Genomic DNA, 14,638 nt, shown 5'->3' on the forward strand with positions numbered 1-14,638 from the left:
TAAAATAAATAAATTTTAATGTCCATGATATTAAAATTATTTTACAGTAATTTGTTAAACTTAAAATATATTTTGTAAGTAAAGAGGTATTTTAATAATATTAATTAAAGTAACTTTATATATATTTTTCAAGTATTATTATTTTTAAAATAATTTATTAAGTTAAATAAAAATCAAAATTATAAAAAAATTATAATATTAATAGACATAAGTAACCTGTGCACATACAGAATCCAAACTAGTTGTATATATGTTATTATTTTTAGTTTCAAATTATACATTTATTTATTATATGCCAAATAATAATCTCTCTTTAACCCTTATAAAGTCATTGAGGGAGAGGAATGAGGTTTGCTCCAAATTGAACTCAAACTCTCGTGCCTACAATATAATGCTCTTGTCATTAAGTCAAAAGTTGTTGACAAACATTATCTTTCTATTTAATATTTATGCTATTTCTTCAAGAATATATATTTATGTTCATAATAAAATTATTATACTATTTTACACTACATATTTTAACATTATTAATCATATATTTTATTATTTATAATATGCATTTATCACATGGGTACGCATATTCGTATCTATATTATATATTAAAACTTTGATTAAATTGGAGTTATCCATTTTTTTATAAAACAATAAATATTATTTTAATGGTATTTATGTCTTTTATATTTTGATAAATTTAGATAAAACATATACATAATGTGAATTATAATATTTAAACTAAAGAATTTTTTTTTTTGGATATTCTTCATGTCCATTTTATCGTCAAGGTTCAAAATTGGTAATTGTTTTTATTGACAACATTGTCTCTAAAGTTTAAATTCCACATTTTTATTTGAGAGTGCAGTAAAACATTATGCTAATTATAGTTTTAAATTTTATTGTTTAAACTAAAGTCAGAATCAAATTTTTTATAAATAATTTTACCTACATTGTAATCTAATCTAGTTGAGGGTTTGAGGTTTCCTATTAGGAGATGAATCACTTGGCTTTGTTTAGGATGAAAACTTATAAAGTAAGCTTTAAATCAACTGTAATTATAATAATTGTAATAATTAAACCATTAGCCAATTACACAAAATTTACAAATCTAGCAATCCAACCTTTCTAATAGAGGTAATTCATTTAGATGGATTCAATATGGAATTGTTGAGACAAATTCAGGTTTGAGAAGCTTAGCATCTTGTTTATTTATACCTTAACTTCGCATCACTGTGATGTAGAAACAAGCATCAAGACAGACAGCGGAGTAAAGTAAGGCTTTAATAGTTATACACTGTACAACTAACTCACTTACAACATATTCTGAGAGCAGCATAAATATGGTGTTTTATAATAATAACCCCTAAAATTTCTTAAAATCAAACCCAGCAAGAACCAAAAGTTATTGACAAAATAGCAGCTACACAAAAATTGGTGCTAACCTCCCACCTCATCTTCTTCCTCTGAAACTAGCTCTCGAGTTCACTCCTTATCCAATCTTGCGAACACATGAGGGCTTGAATTGTAGTTGGAGGCAATGAGCTCCAGTTATGATCAAGCACCCTTCCTCCGGTGTCAAATCTTGATTCTGCTGCAACTTTGGATATAGGAATTCCTAGAATATTGCGTGCCATCATAGATAGAATAGGATACCGTGGAGTGTGAACCTTCCACCAATTCAATACGTTGAAATCAACGTTTCGGGGAAACAGTGGTTCCTCCAGGTACTTGTCTAAATCAGAACTAGAGCCCTCAGCTTGACAAGTTTCGTGAAGGTACTTGTCAAACCCCATCAACCTATCCCTAGAATCTTTTCCAGAACCGGAAATACCACTTGCTTGCCAATCCAGTCCCTGATCGATAGAAGATGCTAATGGGGAGACGATAGAATGTTCATTGTAAAGTGATTTAATACACTCAAAAACATCATCAATAAGCTCTGTGGCACTATCACCATATAGCTGTGGGTAGTAATACTCCAAGAGCTTCATTTTGAATCGAGGATCTAACATAGCTGCAACTGCCAAACCCGAACTGCACTTATAGCAGTACTCTTCAAACTTCCTTCTCATCTTTAGAGCCAACGAACTAATATATTCATCAGGATTCTTGCACCATTCAATCAACTGCAAGTGAATATCACATATCTCAGGGAAAAATATATTTGCAGTTGGATACTTGCTTCTTGTAAAAACATTAGTAACTTCAACAAACAGCTTTAAGAAGCTAGTAACGGTAATCAGTCTATCCCATTCAGGATCAGATAGTAGAAACTTCATGTTGACAGGGTCACGATCTCGTAGACAGGAGAAAACTTTCCTGTATTCTAAGGCAGCTTCTAGCATAAAATATGTCGAGTTCCATTTCAATGGATTGTCAATACATAGGCATTTTTTAGTTTCAACCTGAACTTCATCAGCCAGCTCATTGAAAGTAGCTTGTGTTGCTTCTGAACTTTTAACATAGCGAATGCTTTCCCGTATTTTCTGGGTAATCTCACAGAGAGCTTCCAAGGCATCATGAGCCATACGATTGAGAAGATCTACGGCACATCGAACATCAAATAGTTGACCATTACAATAAAGGAACCTATTTTGGGACAGCCGATCTCTGATTCTTTCAACAATGTTATCACTGGTAAAACTATCAAATATCATAGAGAACAACTTACGATCTATATCCCAATCCATCAGACAATTCATTATAACTTCTGAATGCATGTCTTCTGTATAAGAAGGATCAATAGTAACAAAATTCAAATTCTTCTTTTTTAACTGCCAATTCTCATCGATATAGTGTGCTGCCAAACTCAGGTATGCAGCATCATCTTCAGAAGCAGTCCACACATCAGCAGATACACTGATTTTTCCAGGCAACTTATCAAAAATTTCATACACCTTTTGCTTCTCCTTCGCATAGATTTCCATGCAATCAGCTTCAACTTTATTACGAGTCGCAAGTTCAAACAAAGGCTGTAGATTCCTGACAAAAATCTTGAACCCAACATGCTCCACCATAGCCAAAGGATAGTTATGCAATATGATCATGCGGGCAAGATCAAACTGGCTCCGCCTTTGATCCAAGCTATTACTACCAATGCCAACATGCTCACTTTTAATCTGCTCCTGTTCATATCTAAGATTCACAATGCTAAGCACTTCATCGTTCTTCTGCTCTTGATCAATAGTTACAAGGGCAAGAGAACCTTCCTTTTTCTTATCTTTAGCAGAAAAGTATTGAGCTACACCATGATTGGATCTCCTTTGACACCTAATTAAATGGTTCCTCAGATGCGAGGTTCCACTAGTACTTGATCCACTAAGCTTCTTCTTACAATGCCTACAAATGGCCACAAATGTGTCACCCTTTTTAACCCTATCGAAGTCATTCCAGACAATAGATTTCAATCTGCTCGAATTTACTATGACTGCATCAGACATATCCATCACATGAACCTAATGTTTGGCAAATATCTGCATATTCAAAACAAACTTAGTACCTTCTATAATTAATACAACTTCCAACAAAGGAGAAAAAGGTTGCAGCCATGAAGCCCCAAGAAAAAAGCCACATTTTTTATAGAAAGAAATAATAGAATATATATAGAGGATGTCACAACAACTCAATATCCAAAATTATTCAAAACAGTTGAAATGCTCATCGCTTTTACAGAGGATGGCTCAGCAAAACATTGATACATCTATAACAGAACCATAACTATAATTGTGTGTTAACATTTTCATGGGTCCCATAGAATTAATGATAAAGTCTTAACACTACAGGACAGAGGCAATGACAATTCCCAGGGCCATTTTTCTTTTACATGCTACTAAAACAAAGGAAATCATCAATAAGTGCTTGTAATCTATATTCTAAGGTAATAGAGAAGACAAAATGACTTAAGACCTGAAAAGCAAGAACAACTTTGCTTATAAGTGGTTGCAATAGGAAAGGATGTTTAAACTTGCACTGTATTTGCAAGAAAACTTTCATAGAAGACAAGTGTATTTGGTTATTACCAGGGGGCATAGCTAGAGGAGGCAGGCAATGGCCTTGGTCCCCCCTAGCTAAGTGGTAAAATATCAATTTTAGTCTTTTTCAGTTAAAAAGTATTCAAATTTAAGTCCTTTTTAAGCATTTTTTTACCTTTGACCCCAAACTTTTACTATTTTACTTCGGCCCCCCAACACCAAATTCCTAGCTTTGCCTCTAGTTATTACACAAAGCATAATGAAGTATGGATATAATAATTGTCCCTTCCATTTCCAGGTTTTGTTAATGCATATAATTATTTTGGAAAAAGCAGAAAACAATTAAATGGTCTGAACTTGCATAGAACATAAGCAACTCAATGTACTGATTTAGTCCAAGAAAAAATTAGCAAAAAGTATTCTCCAAACATCAGTGAAGAACAAAACTAATTAACATTTTCTTGAAGCTTACATGATTGTCCATTGCAAACAAACCTTGGAAATCAGATCAAAGACAAGCTGGTTTTGGTTGCATAGTTGTCAATTACAAGTAGCCAAAGGCCTTGGAATTCGCCTACATGCATAATATATTTGATACCATATAAACTGAAAAGAACAAAATTTCAAGCGCAATTTACATTCTGAGTCATTAAACTTGACATCAACTTTCATATAGGTGATTTATGCTAACTTTGTTAAGTAATTCTTATGGAAAAGTTAAATTAGCTTGCACATGCATATGGTTTATTTTTTTACATGTCATCAAGATAATTCCTTGCTAGCATTTTACGTAAAATATCTTCCATGCCGGCATTAGGGTCCACTTAAGAAAGGAAAACCGAAAACAGTCTTTAAAATTTAAACAAAAAAGAAAAAAGAAAAAAGAAAAAAAAAGGCCATGTATGCAAGTTGAATAAACTTTTAATGTATTATCTTGATGAGGCATAAAAAATAAGTCACGAATGCATGCTGAATCAACTTTTCCACTAAATTTACTTACAGAAGTTAGCACAAGTGACTTAATTTATTAATAATAGAAGTTGTATAATTTGATAAAATTTAAGGTTTGTGGAATTCATGAAAACTAATACTAAGTTGAATGAACTAGAATGTAAATTACCCAAGTCTCAGACATCTCTTAAATATACAACATAACAAGTTATTAGTATCACCAATGATAATTTTATCATAAAATAGCAGTTTAATGGAACAATCAGAAAAACAGCACCTATGAAAGATTTAATAACTTTTTCTTTCCATAATTTTTTTCTCTATTCCCTTGTAAGTTTTTAAAAGAAATCCCATTCTATAAGGATCATACATTCAACAAAATATACAACTATTATGCAGTTCAATTAGTTGCCTTTGCTCCTTAATTTCTGCTTCTAAAAGTAACGTAAAAAAGAAAAAGAAAAACACATCTTGAGTAGAAAAAAAAATCAAATTAATTTCTTTTTTTTCCAATTTAGAGCAAGAACGCAAGAATCACAACCAATTATATTTCCATGTAAAAGATAAAACGAAAGGAAAAAGAAAACCCCGCAAAATTACCATTCATTTCACCATGATAGCATGCATGAGAGAAAGTAAAATTAATAGAAGAAATAAATAAAAATCACAAAGCAAGCAAGCACATTTCGTTAATAACACAACCAAAACCAAAATTATATATGAATAAAAAGGGGGAAGAAGGTAATACCGATAGGGAACAGTAGATTCTAATGGGTTTTATTTGCGGGTGTCGGATCGGGTCGAGAAGCGGGTTCTGGGGGTGAAGAGGGAACGGAGTGAAGGAAACAGAGAAATAGAATTAGCGGCCGTGAAGACAACTCTGATTTTATTTATCTAACACTACTTCTATACCACTTTCAATCCAACGCCCAATATTCTCTTTTATTCATCTGACGGCTACGAATTTAAGATAAATTAATTGATTTACTAAGTCTAAGTATGAACTTGTCAACAATTTACCCCAATATAATTAATTATTTTGGCTTCATGTTTTATTTTTAAAAATATATATGAATTATTATTAGAAATAAAAATTACAAAATTGTCATATTTTTTAATATACTTTGAACTAAAAAAGTTATATTCTTATTATATATAAAAATTTTAATAATAAAGTAGATTTGTATATTTTTGTTGTGTTTATATTATTTTATACCTACCTTTTATTTTGAAAGTTATTTCCAAAAATTGTTAGTTATAATAATTAATTTTAAATTGTATATTTACAAAATTATAATAATTAATATTTAAATTTTAATTCTAAACTTCTCAAGTTATAGTTATATTTTATATATTAACTATGAGAACAAAAACCAAGCTGAAACGAAAATTCTTTTATGTTTCTCCCCAAAAATTAACCTATTTTCCTAAATATCGAAAAAACGATACATTTTTTAAATATTTTAAAATTAACAATTTCTCCAAATTTACCATATTGTAATTTATCAATACATATCTATTTTAATTTAATGGAGAAATAAATAAAAAAATATTAAATCAGTATATGAAAAATTTATTTTAATTCAATTATACACTTTAAACTTTAATTTTGATTGCAGTGGATTTTTTATCTATTAATTGTAATTATATTGGTGTTTGGTTAACACCATTACACAGAGATTGAAGAACTGATGCACCAAAACAAAAGTAAGGTGGAGATACGAGTTCCTGTGACCCAAGAGACAACTCTCTTCAACTTTTATGCCCTTACACTTTCTTTCTTTTTCTTAAAGAATAATCATAGCATATGTATTTTTCTATTGTTGATTGTTCTTTCTCTCTAACTTATTACTCAAAACAAGTCATTTAGATATAAAACAACCAATTAGTTAATTACAATATTTATATAAACTTTACAAAAATTTAAATGTTTAATATCCACTATACTATTAGATTAATGTCAATAATAAATAAATAGTACCAAAATAAGAAACAAACAAACAAATAATGATATATATTATATATATTTTTACCATTTTATTAATAAGATTATTGTTAGAATATAATTGTTTTAACTTTTTTCTTAATTTTATGAATATCATATATATATATATATATATATATATATATATATATATATTTAGTCAAACATCTTCAATAATTGTTTAAAATTCAAACACAGCTTTAATAATCAATCTCATAGTCAACCAATCAAAAGAAGCTTTTGTTTAATTATGGACGTTTTAGTAAAACAAATAAATTAACATAGAAGCTTTTGTATGCAATAACTAAATATTAAATGTTAGTGATATGTGAAAACAAAATAAATTTCTATATAAACTATTGTACCAAATCAAACTGAAATTTAACTTTTGAGATTCAGGGCTACTTTTTAATTTCATTCAACTCTATCACAAAAACAAGTCAATTTCAAAGGACCAAAAATCTTATGCAAAATTACACTACTAAAAAATGACAAATTGTAGTGTACGTAAACAGTCTAATGTCTTCACTCACACACTCATATTTCATTCTCTCATGCCATATTTCTTCTTCGTTTTCTTTTTTTTTTTTTTTTTTGGGCTTCTCTTTCCCAATCCAAAAGGCTCCCACCAATTCAATTAGTTTAATTGCAATATGAGAACTAGTATGAACCAAAAGCCACTAAAAGACAAAGAACAAGCTTTTACAAATTCATCATCTGGTTGTGGAGCGAGTTGTACGACTACTAGGATTTAGACGATCTCTCTTCAGCATATTCTCGAAATTCTTTAGACATTTGAGCGGTCCAACCTGTACGATGATAGAACACAGTAACTTACCGTAACATTCACCATCAAGCTAGCTAAATGTTTTTACTGATAATAGGAATGTAAGAAACGTGTCAAGCCACCTAAAGGTTCCATAAGACTCAAAGCCAAAACCAGCTTAGACCATGAAAGCCATCTTTTATCACTGAGGAATCAGTCTACCTTTCTATGCAGGATTAGGAAAGATGAAGATATGACACAAAAAGACAACAAGTTGGTTTTTGAACAAAACTGCAGGCACAAACCTATTTACAAACTGTGTATGCCAGAATCTAAAACAGAGAAAAAGAGAGGGAAAAAACCTTCCAATTCCCCTTATGTGCAAGTTGGTTATTTATGTCATCTAGCCTTGTTATTATCTGCCTGAATATTGGTCTCCTGAATGGCTCCTCACTCCAGCATTCCTCAATTAAACTGCAGAAAACGTAAACTGGTGTATTTTAGTAAGCAGAGAAGAAAAATCTAATAAGGACGGCAAGAAGCTTGGTTGTTGGAACCAGACTGGACCAGCGAGTCAGACCGAGAACCAACTGGGGTACCAGTCCAGAGAGAGATATCAGACCAGTTGACCTGTGAACTGGTACAAACTAGTTGAACCAGGCTAAAAAAGCACTTGAACCGTTTTTTTTTTTTTATTATGAAATTTTTAATGATTTATTTAATTGAACCGTACGAACAGGCAAACTGGTGGCCTGACCGGTTTGACCACCGAACCGGTTCTGTAAACCTGGGCAAGAAGATGGATTGACTTTCCTTTCAAAACTTGTCAAACTTATCTTAAAAACAAGGATGAGGAAGAAAACAGCCATCTCTGAATCCCCTGTTACTACTTTTTCTGCGCTACAGGTACTACATTAGTAAATTTAAGGCTGAACAATTACCCATAAGGCTATCAAGCAACACTTGATTTTCCTCATCCACCCCCCTCCCTTCCCCCTCACCACCTTCTTCAAGTCTCCAGCATTTCAAAGTATAAGCAGTTCAAACCCAAATGGTGTCAAAGGTATGGTTATGTTACTGCAGTTTGCTCTCACCAATGAATATCTATCTATGATCCTGATTTGTTCAATATTAACAAGAGATACTATGCATGAAAAAGCAATAAACTTCAAATATGCATTACAAATAACGTTTGCAGCAGCCCCACAAATAGAAATAGAAATTTTAAAGTAGACAAGAATAAAAGATAAATTTCCTTCTTTATTTTGGCTCAGATAAATGGGTTAACCATACATGTAGTTCACATTATGCTTTCCAAGTGGCAACAAGGCTTTTCTAAAATCATTGATGCATTCTGAAATGATGTACAAGCATAGATAAAACAAGGTGAAGGACTTACTCTCTTAATCCATAAGCATAGCACTTTGCAGGAGCTCGAAATGGTGGGCGCTCATTCTCAACATATGCTTTAGGAACTTCATATTCTTGCTTTGCATGAAATGGTGGAAAACCTTCAATCATCTAGAGCAATGATAGATGATATGTTATTGCAACTTCTACATGTATCAGATAGATTCGGTAATATAATAAGCAGAAAGAAACCCTATAGATCTCATGCATGCAACTTTTATCGAAATATCCTCCCTTCCCCTAAACACCCAAAAGAAACAAAAAGAAAAGGGGAGATGAGATGAGATGAGATGAGGGTTTCTTGATGTTAGAAATTCTTCTAGACTTGACAAGATTTTCTCTTTAACCCCAAATGCTAAACTACACTGTTGGAAAAAAACCTTAAATAGAGATCAGATATTAATCCGAGACATCAAAAATAAAGCAACTATTGAATAAGGATAAACAAGAGAAAAAGTTCAAAAAATAAAGAAAGATCTGTAGAAACTATTACTAATGTTTTTAAACAAAACAAACAAAAATATATCTATAAATCCCACATTTTGAGTTCTGATATCCCTTCAACCTTTGACATCATAAATGAATTTCAGTTAGAATAGATATACAGTAGTTCTAGCTTAAGTCTTATGCAATTGTCATCTATTGTAGAAGGCTTCAAATTTTGGGGAAAATGAAATGAGCAGGCTCAGGTGAAATCTTCTTATAAAATCAACTATTAGAGGCCTAAAAAAAAGGAAAAAAAGATTGCATGATTCTTCTTTGTCTAGAGTTGGGACGAGTTTCTAAGACTGCCACTTGCTCCTTGAGTTTAAGTTACTAGTTACACAAGTATTAGCAACACTGCAACTTGCAATATAAGCTTTTGAGTTGGGGGAGAAGAACTCTAACCTCTTGTAATATCAAAGCAAATGAAAACACATCAACTTTAGTATCATACTCTTCATTCCTATAAACTTCAGGTGCCACATATCTCCCTGCTCAGGAAGGATTGATACATCATGATGTATTTACCATTAAAAAAGAAAGGATACTTAGCTTTCAATTATTTGATTCAAATTAAAATGCAAAATTTGAAAGATGACATGAAACAAACATCTTTAGTCATCATTTTAACACACTTCTCCAGTAAACAAGTTAATCAAACAGTTAATTAGGAATCAAAACAACAAATCCTGCTACCTGCCTCTGATTTTCTCAACAAAGGCCAAATCAGATGGCTAGTCCAATAATTCACAAGCAAAACCCCAAGTATAAATAGATAACGATGGAGGATAAAGAGTTTTGCCCAGTGTAGAAAACTTACAAGAAGTCTCTTGAGATGTCACAGGTTTGTCTTCTTTAACTCTGTTTGCAACCTTGAGCAGCTTGCTGACTCCAAAGTCAGCAACTTTCAAATGCCCAGAATCATCCCGCAGTATGTTTCTGTTATCTTACTCATAAAAATGAACAAGCTTTAAGAAATCTTGCCCATTTGGATAATAAAAAAATGGATGTCCATGCCCAAAAAGTTATAGGAACTTAAGGTAACCAGCATATAAATTTAAGAAGGAAGACCTACGAAGGCTCAAGATCTCGGTGAATTATTGCTTCAGGTTTATGCTCATGCAAATAATTCATTCCCCTGCAAAAGGTAACAACGTTCAATTAAGGTACCAGAAAATCATCAAAATGAAGCAGGCAATAATAAACAAAAATCCAGAAAAGTGCTTGTTGCCTTCCCCTTGCTCAGTTTCCTTAGAATCCTTGTAGAAAAACAGCCAAAATGTGGAGAATAGATTTCTCCACAGCAAACATTGCAGCAATCCACAACCATTTTCTATACAATAACATAGCAACAGCCTGAAGGTCTTACTAGATTTGCATTTGTAATGAAACTGCCAACCTTCTAAAACTTATCCGTACATGATAGCTGATACATTAATTTTACCTGTTCCTCCCCATTTTTTTTGCCTTTAACTAACACATGTATCCTGTTGAGCCATTAATTAATTACATAGAGCATTAACAACCATTTTGCAATCGCATACTATGCAGCAAAAGAAGGACTTTACCCTCTCAGATAATTGTTTCTTTCTACCACCAACACTACACTCCTCTAATGTGACTTAGTTAAAGTAATCGAAGTTAATAATCTCTATCATAATCTTCATGTTCATTAAATTACAAACAACTTTGTTACAACTAACAAATTCTAACAGAATTCATGGATGCACCAAAACCATCATAGCACAATCCTTTCTACCTAATAATGCATGGTTCATGTAAACTAATATTTTTTAAAAGGTAGAAGCTAACTGAAATTTCAATCAAAGACTCAATTTAAATGCTCACAAGAAATTGCAGTTTGTATGCCTAACCCCAACAGGCATCCATGTAGTTTACTCCCAAAATTTTAAAAATTGCTCATCAATATGAAATCCATAGATGTATTTTCAGCCACGTAACTAACCTAGCAATATCAAGTGCAAACTTAACAGCAAGTTTTAGCTTCAATGCGCCTTTTAGCTTCAAATATGCTCGAAGATCTCCCTGTAAAAAGAATTACAAAAATTAACTTTTATGATACATGATGTGGTAAAAAAAAAAATGACTATAAAATTTTGCTGTGCAAAAATAAAACAACAAAAAGAAGGTCATTATTATTCTTCGACCCAAAGAAAAGGACATTACATTAGTCCAACTGTCCAAGAACCAAGAAAAACTCCTTTTCTAGTTATTCCTATCCTGGTTCTCCCAAATCCTACAGGGCACCATCAGGGGCTAAAAGAGAAGAAAGGACAGTGCCACAAGAGATTACCAGTAAATTAAATGAGGGGATCTTCTCCCTATTTTGTTCAAACTAGTAATCTCAATATGAAGTAATTGGACATTCTGGTAATCTAATTTACTGCCCAGAATTGAGAATCTCACATTTCCCAAAGAGGTGGGAATTTAACATTCCAACTTGGTACTGATATATGTGAGGCTAAAATACCCTCATTTTCATGTAATCTCAGCCTGGGTATAAGTATATTTCAAATGGGCTTAACATTGTTTCCGGTAAAAAAAAGTGTCAAGGATCAAAACAGTAGCTTGTTGGTTGAATGAAATGCCCAAAAGGCCATGCCAAAATTACCAAACTACTTCAAAATTTTAGGTGTAACTTCAAATTCTACTTCACTTTCGAAGTTAATTATTCATAAAGTCAAAATGATACAATAAAGATAACTAACATTTACTTTATAATTAATAAACTTGATAAAATAGCAATTAAGAAATACAGCTCACAGTTTCCTTAATAAAGTTATATTTCATTAATATGGAAATTACATACAAAGTTCTGCATATTAACAAAAACAAAATAAGAACACTATTGTTTTCCTTTTATCTATATTAAGAAAATTCTGAAAAATCCAAAAATATCTAAAAGCAATTTTTTGAGTATTATAAAGCTAGCAGTGTGCCATAAAAGGTACAGAGCAAAGAGACAAATGGCAATTGACAAAATTGCATGTCAAGATTTATGAACTAAAAGTGCAACTTGTTACCATTATATGATCAAACACACAACTGTTAAAAAATACATAGTGAACAACAATCTGCTATTCTAGTGGTGCAGAACACAATCAAACCTTGGGTAAGTATTCTGTAACAATTATCATTGGACTGCTTTGAGTTACAGCACCCAGAAATTGGACAACATTTGGATGTCGTATCTTCTGAAGCAATGCGAGCTCATCTCTGAATGCCTTTCTGAAATTCCAACAAGACATCAAAACTCCAGAAACAAATGAAATGAAATCACAAATTAGATTTGATACAAAGAAATTGGAGATAGAGGACCAACAATTAAACATACACACATACACAAAAATCACTAATAATGTTAAACAAACCCACACTTTTTCCTCATCAGTAAAAACTTCCTCTCCCAGTGTTTTAACAGCAACTTTAATGCCTCGCCAAGAAGCTACACGAAATGTTCCCTGTGTTAACATTCAACAATTTATATTTAGTGACATAGCATACTTGTTCATGATCAATACAGTATCCTATACAAAAGGATTTTACCAAAGTGCACTGTATACATAAAGATGGGGAAGTTTGTGTACAACTTCAAGACAGCATTACAACAACTTTAAGTCTCTCAAATAACTCACTTATACAAGAAGAATTGCACTCAATTTTGATTAAAACTATGGAAGTTCTTATTAGAATTGAAAAGGATACATGTCTTAATGCATTAGATGAAGAATATTTTAGTTAAACAGAAAAGGCCCCATAGGTTTCTGAAGAATGATATAACCTAATACCTAACTCTAGCACACAAACATATGTACTTCTCGTCACAAGTTCAATGATAATGTAAACCAAGGTAGAGAAAGTAATATCAGAATGCATCAAAAGCATAAATTACAGCAATTGACAGACAAAACAACAAGGTTCATAGGTTACCTTTGTGATATTGACACTGTTAGAAAAGTCGAGTTCACTAGGATCAATCTCATATTCTGGCACTTCCCGAGAATTTTGAACATGCATCGGGGCTATCTAAAATCAAAGAGACTAGAGACTTTTAAATATGAAGCTACACTTGATAATTTAAAAAGAAACTAGACAAATTTAAGAGAATATCAATAGCTGCAGGAACAAGGTCGATTAAATACCGGAGGCTTTGCACCATGCTTCTCCAAAAGCTTGATCACATCTTGATTCTTATAGTAAATCGCATCTGCAAGTGGCTGTTTAGACAAAATCATCCATTCAATAGTTCTATTTATCAAAGGACAACATCACCCAAGTAGTTCATATTTCAACGATTATCCCCAAAGAAAGAAAACCAACAATTTCGGTTAGCTTTTGATTATTGCTTTTACTACTTTGCTTTTGGATGCCAAAAAGAAAAGAAAATAATGTGTATGTGTGAGGGGAATTTTTTTTTAAAGAAAGTATAAAATGCAGCATTTCACTGTGTACAGAACAATAATTCTACTAGAACTAGAAGTAGTTTTCCACTCCAGCCATTTCTTTTTTTTTTTCATTAATAGTAAGTCTACTTCGTATTGGTTATTATTTATCGAAATTCTTTTGCAACTAGCAAAATACATAAAGAAACTGAATTTATAAAAAGAAAAAGAAATAGAGAGAGAGAGTTACAGTGCTGCCCCAGCGATCTTTAGAATCGACATCGGCGCCACGATCAAGGAGCAACCGGACGACATCAGTAAGGCCCTGGCAGGCGGCGACATGGAGGGCGGTCCTACCGTCAATATCTTTGAAGTTAACATTGGTGCCAGAGTCCAAGAGCTCCTTAATCCCTTCCAGATCCCCCTCGTTAGCCATGTACATTAGCCTCACCCTCGGGTCTATCGCCGCCTCGATGGCTCCACGAGACGAACCTTCCCGGTCGGGCGCCAGCGACGATTGCTTGCCCAGGGTAAATCGAACTGGCGACTTGCAGCCGGTGGTGGAGTCCATTGAGTGCAATAGAAGTTTAGTCGTTCCTTCCTTTCTGGTGGTTATTTGGTTACTCGATAGGTGTGTGCATTTAGCAAAGCCAGAATTTATATTTTAATTTATTAA

General features: G+C 32.5%; 2 protein-coding genes across 6 annotated transcripts; both read right to left on the reverse strand.

Moving 5' to 3' along the window:
• Positions 1-1,177: 1,177 nt before the first annotated feature.
• Positions 1,178-5,853, reverse strand: LOC108453838 (zinc finger BED domain-containing protein RICESLEEPER 2-like). Of its 4 annotated transcripts, none has more exons than XM_053026463.1 (3): positions 5,665-5,853; positions 4,438-4,539; positions 1,178-3,467 (listed from the first exon to the last, which is right to left on the reverse strand). In XM_053026463.1, exon 3 carries the CDS (start codon positions 3,438-3,440, stop codon positions 1,464-1,466), a length of 1,977 nt encoding a protein of 658 aa, XP_052882423.1. In that variant the 5' UTR covers positions 3,441-3,467; positions 4,438-4,539; positions 5,665-5,853; the 3' UTR covers positions 1,178-1,463. The 4 variants fall into 4 exon arrangements, with proteins under 4 accessions (XP_052882423.1, XP_052882424.1, XP_017607658.1 ...); XM_053026464.1 differs by having other exon boundaries at positions 4,438-4,571; XM_017752169.2 differs by lacking the exon at positions 4,438-4,539.
• Positions 5,854-7,280: 1,427 nt separating this feature from the next.
• Positions 7,281-14,622, reverse strand: LOC108489900 (integrin-linked protein kinase 1). Of its 2 annotated transcripts, none has more exons than XM_017794625.2 (12): positions 14,213-14,622; positions 13,723-13,797; positions 13,511-13,606; positions 12,956-13,041; positions 12,688-12,808; positions 11,526-11,605; positions 10,635-10,697; positions 10,380-10,498; positions 9,965-10,050; positions 9,066-9,187; positions 8,029-8,140; positions 7,281-7,709 (listed from the first exon to the last, which is right to left on the reverse strand). In XM_017794625.2, the coding sequence occupies exons 1-12, from the start codon at positions 14,531-14,533 to the stop codon at positions 7,614-7,616; spliced, it is 1,377 nt and encodes a 458-aa protein (XP_017650114.1). In that variant the 5' UTR covers positions 14,534-14,622; the 3' UTR covers positions 7,281-7,613. The 2 variants fall into 2 exon arrangements, 1 of the variants encoding a protein (XP_017650114.1); XR_008281642.1 differs by having other exon boundaries at positions 7,671-7,709; positions 8,029-8,156.
• Between the last annotated feature and the right edge of the window lie 16 nt (positions 14,623-14,638).

The sequence above is a fragment of the Gossypium arboreum genome, chromosome 4 (genome assembly GCF_025698485.1).
Source record: "Gossypium arboreum isolate Shixiya-1 chromosome 4, ASM2569848v2, whole genome shotgun sequence".
In the NCBI taxonomy this organism is placed as follows: domain Eukaryota; kingdom Viridiplantae; phylum Streptophyta; class Magnoliopsida; order Malvales; family Malvaceae; genus Gossypium; species Gossypium arboreum.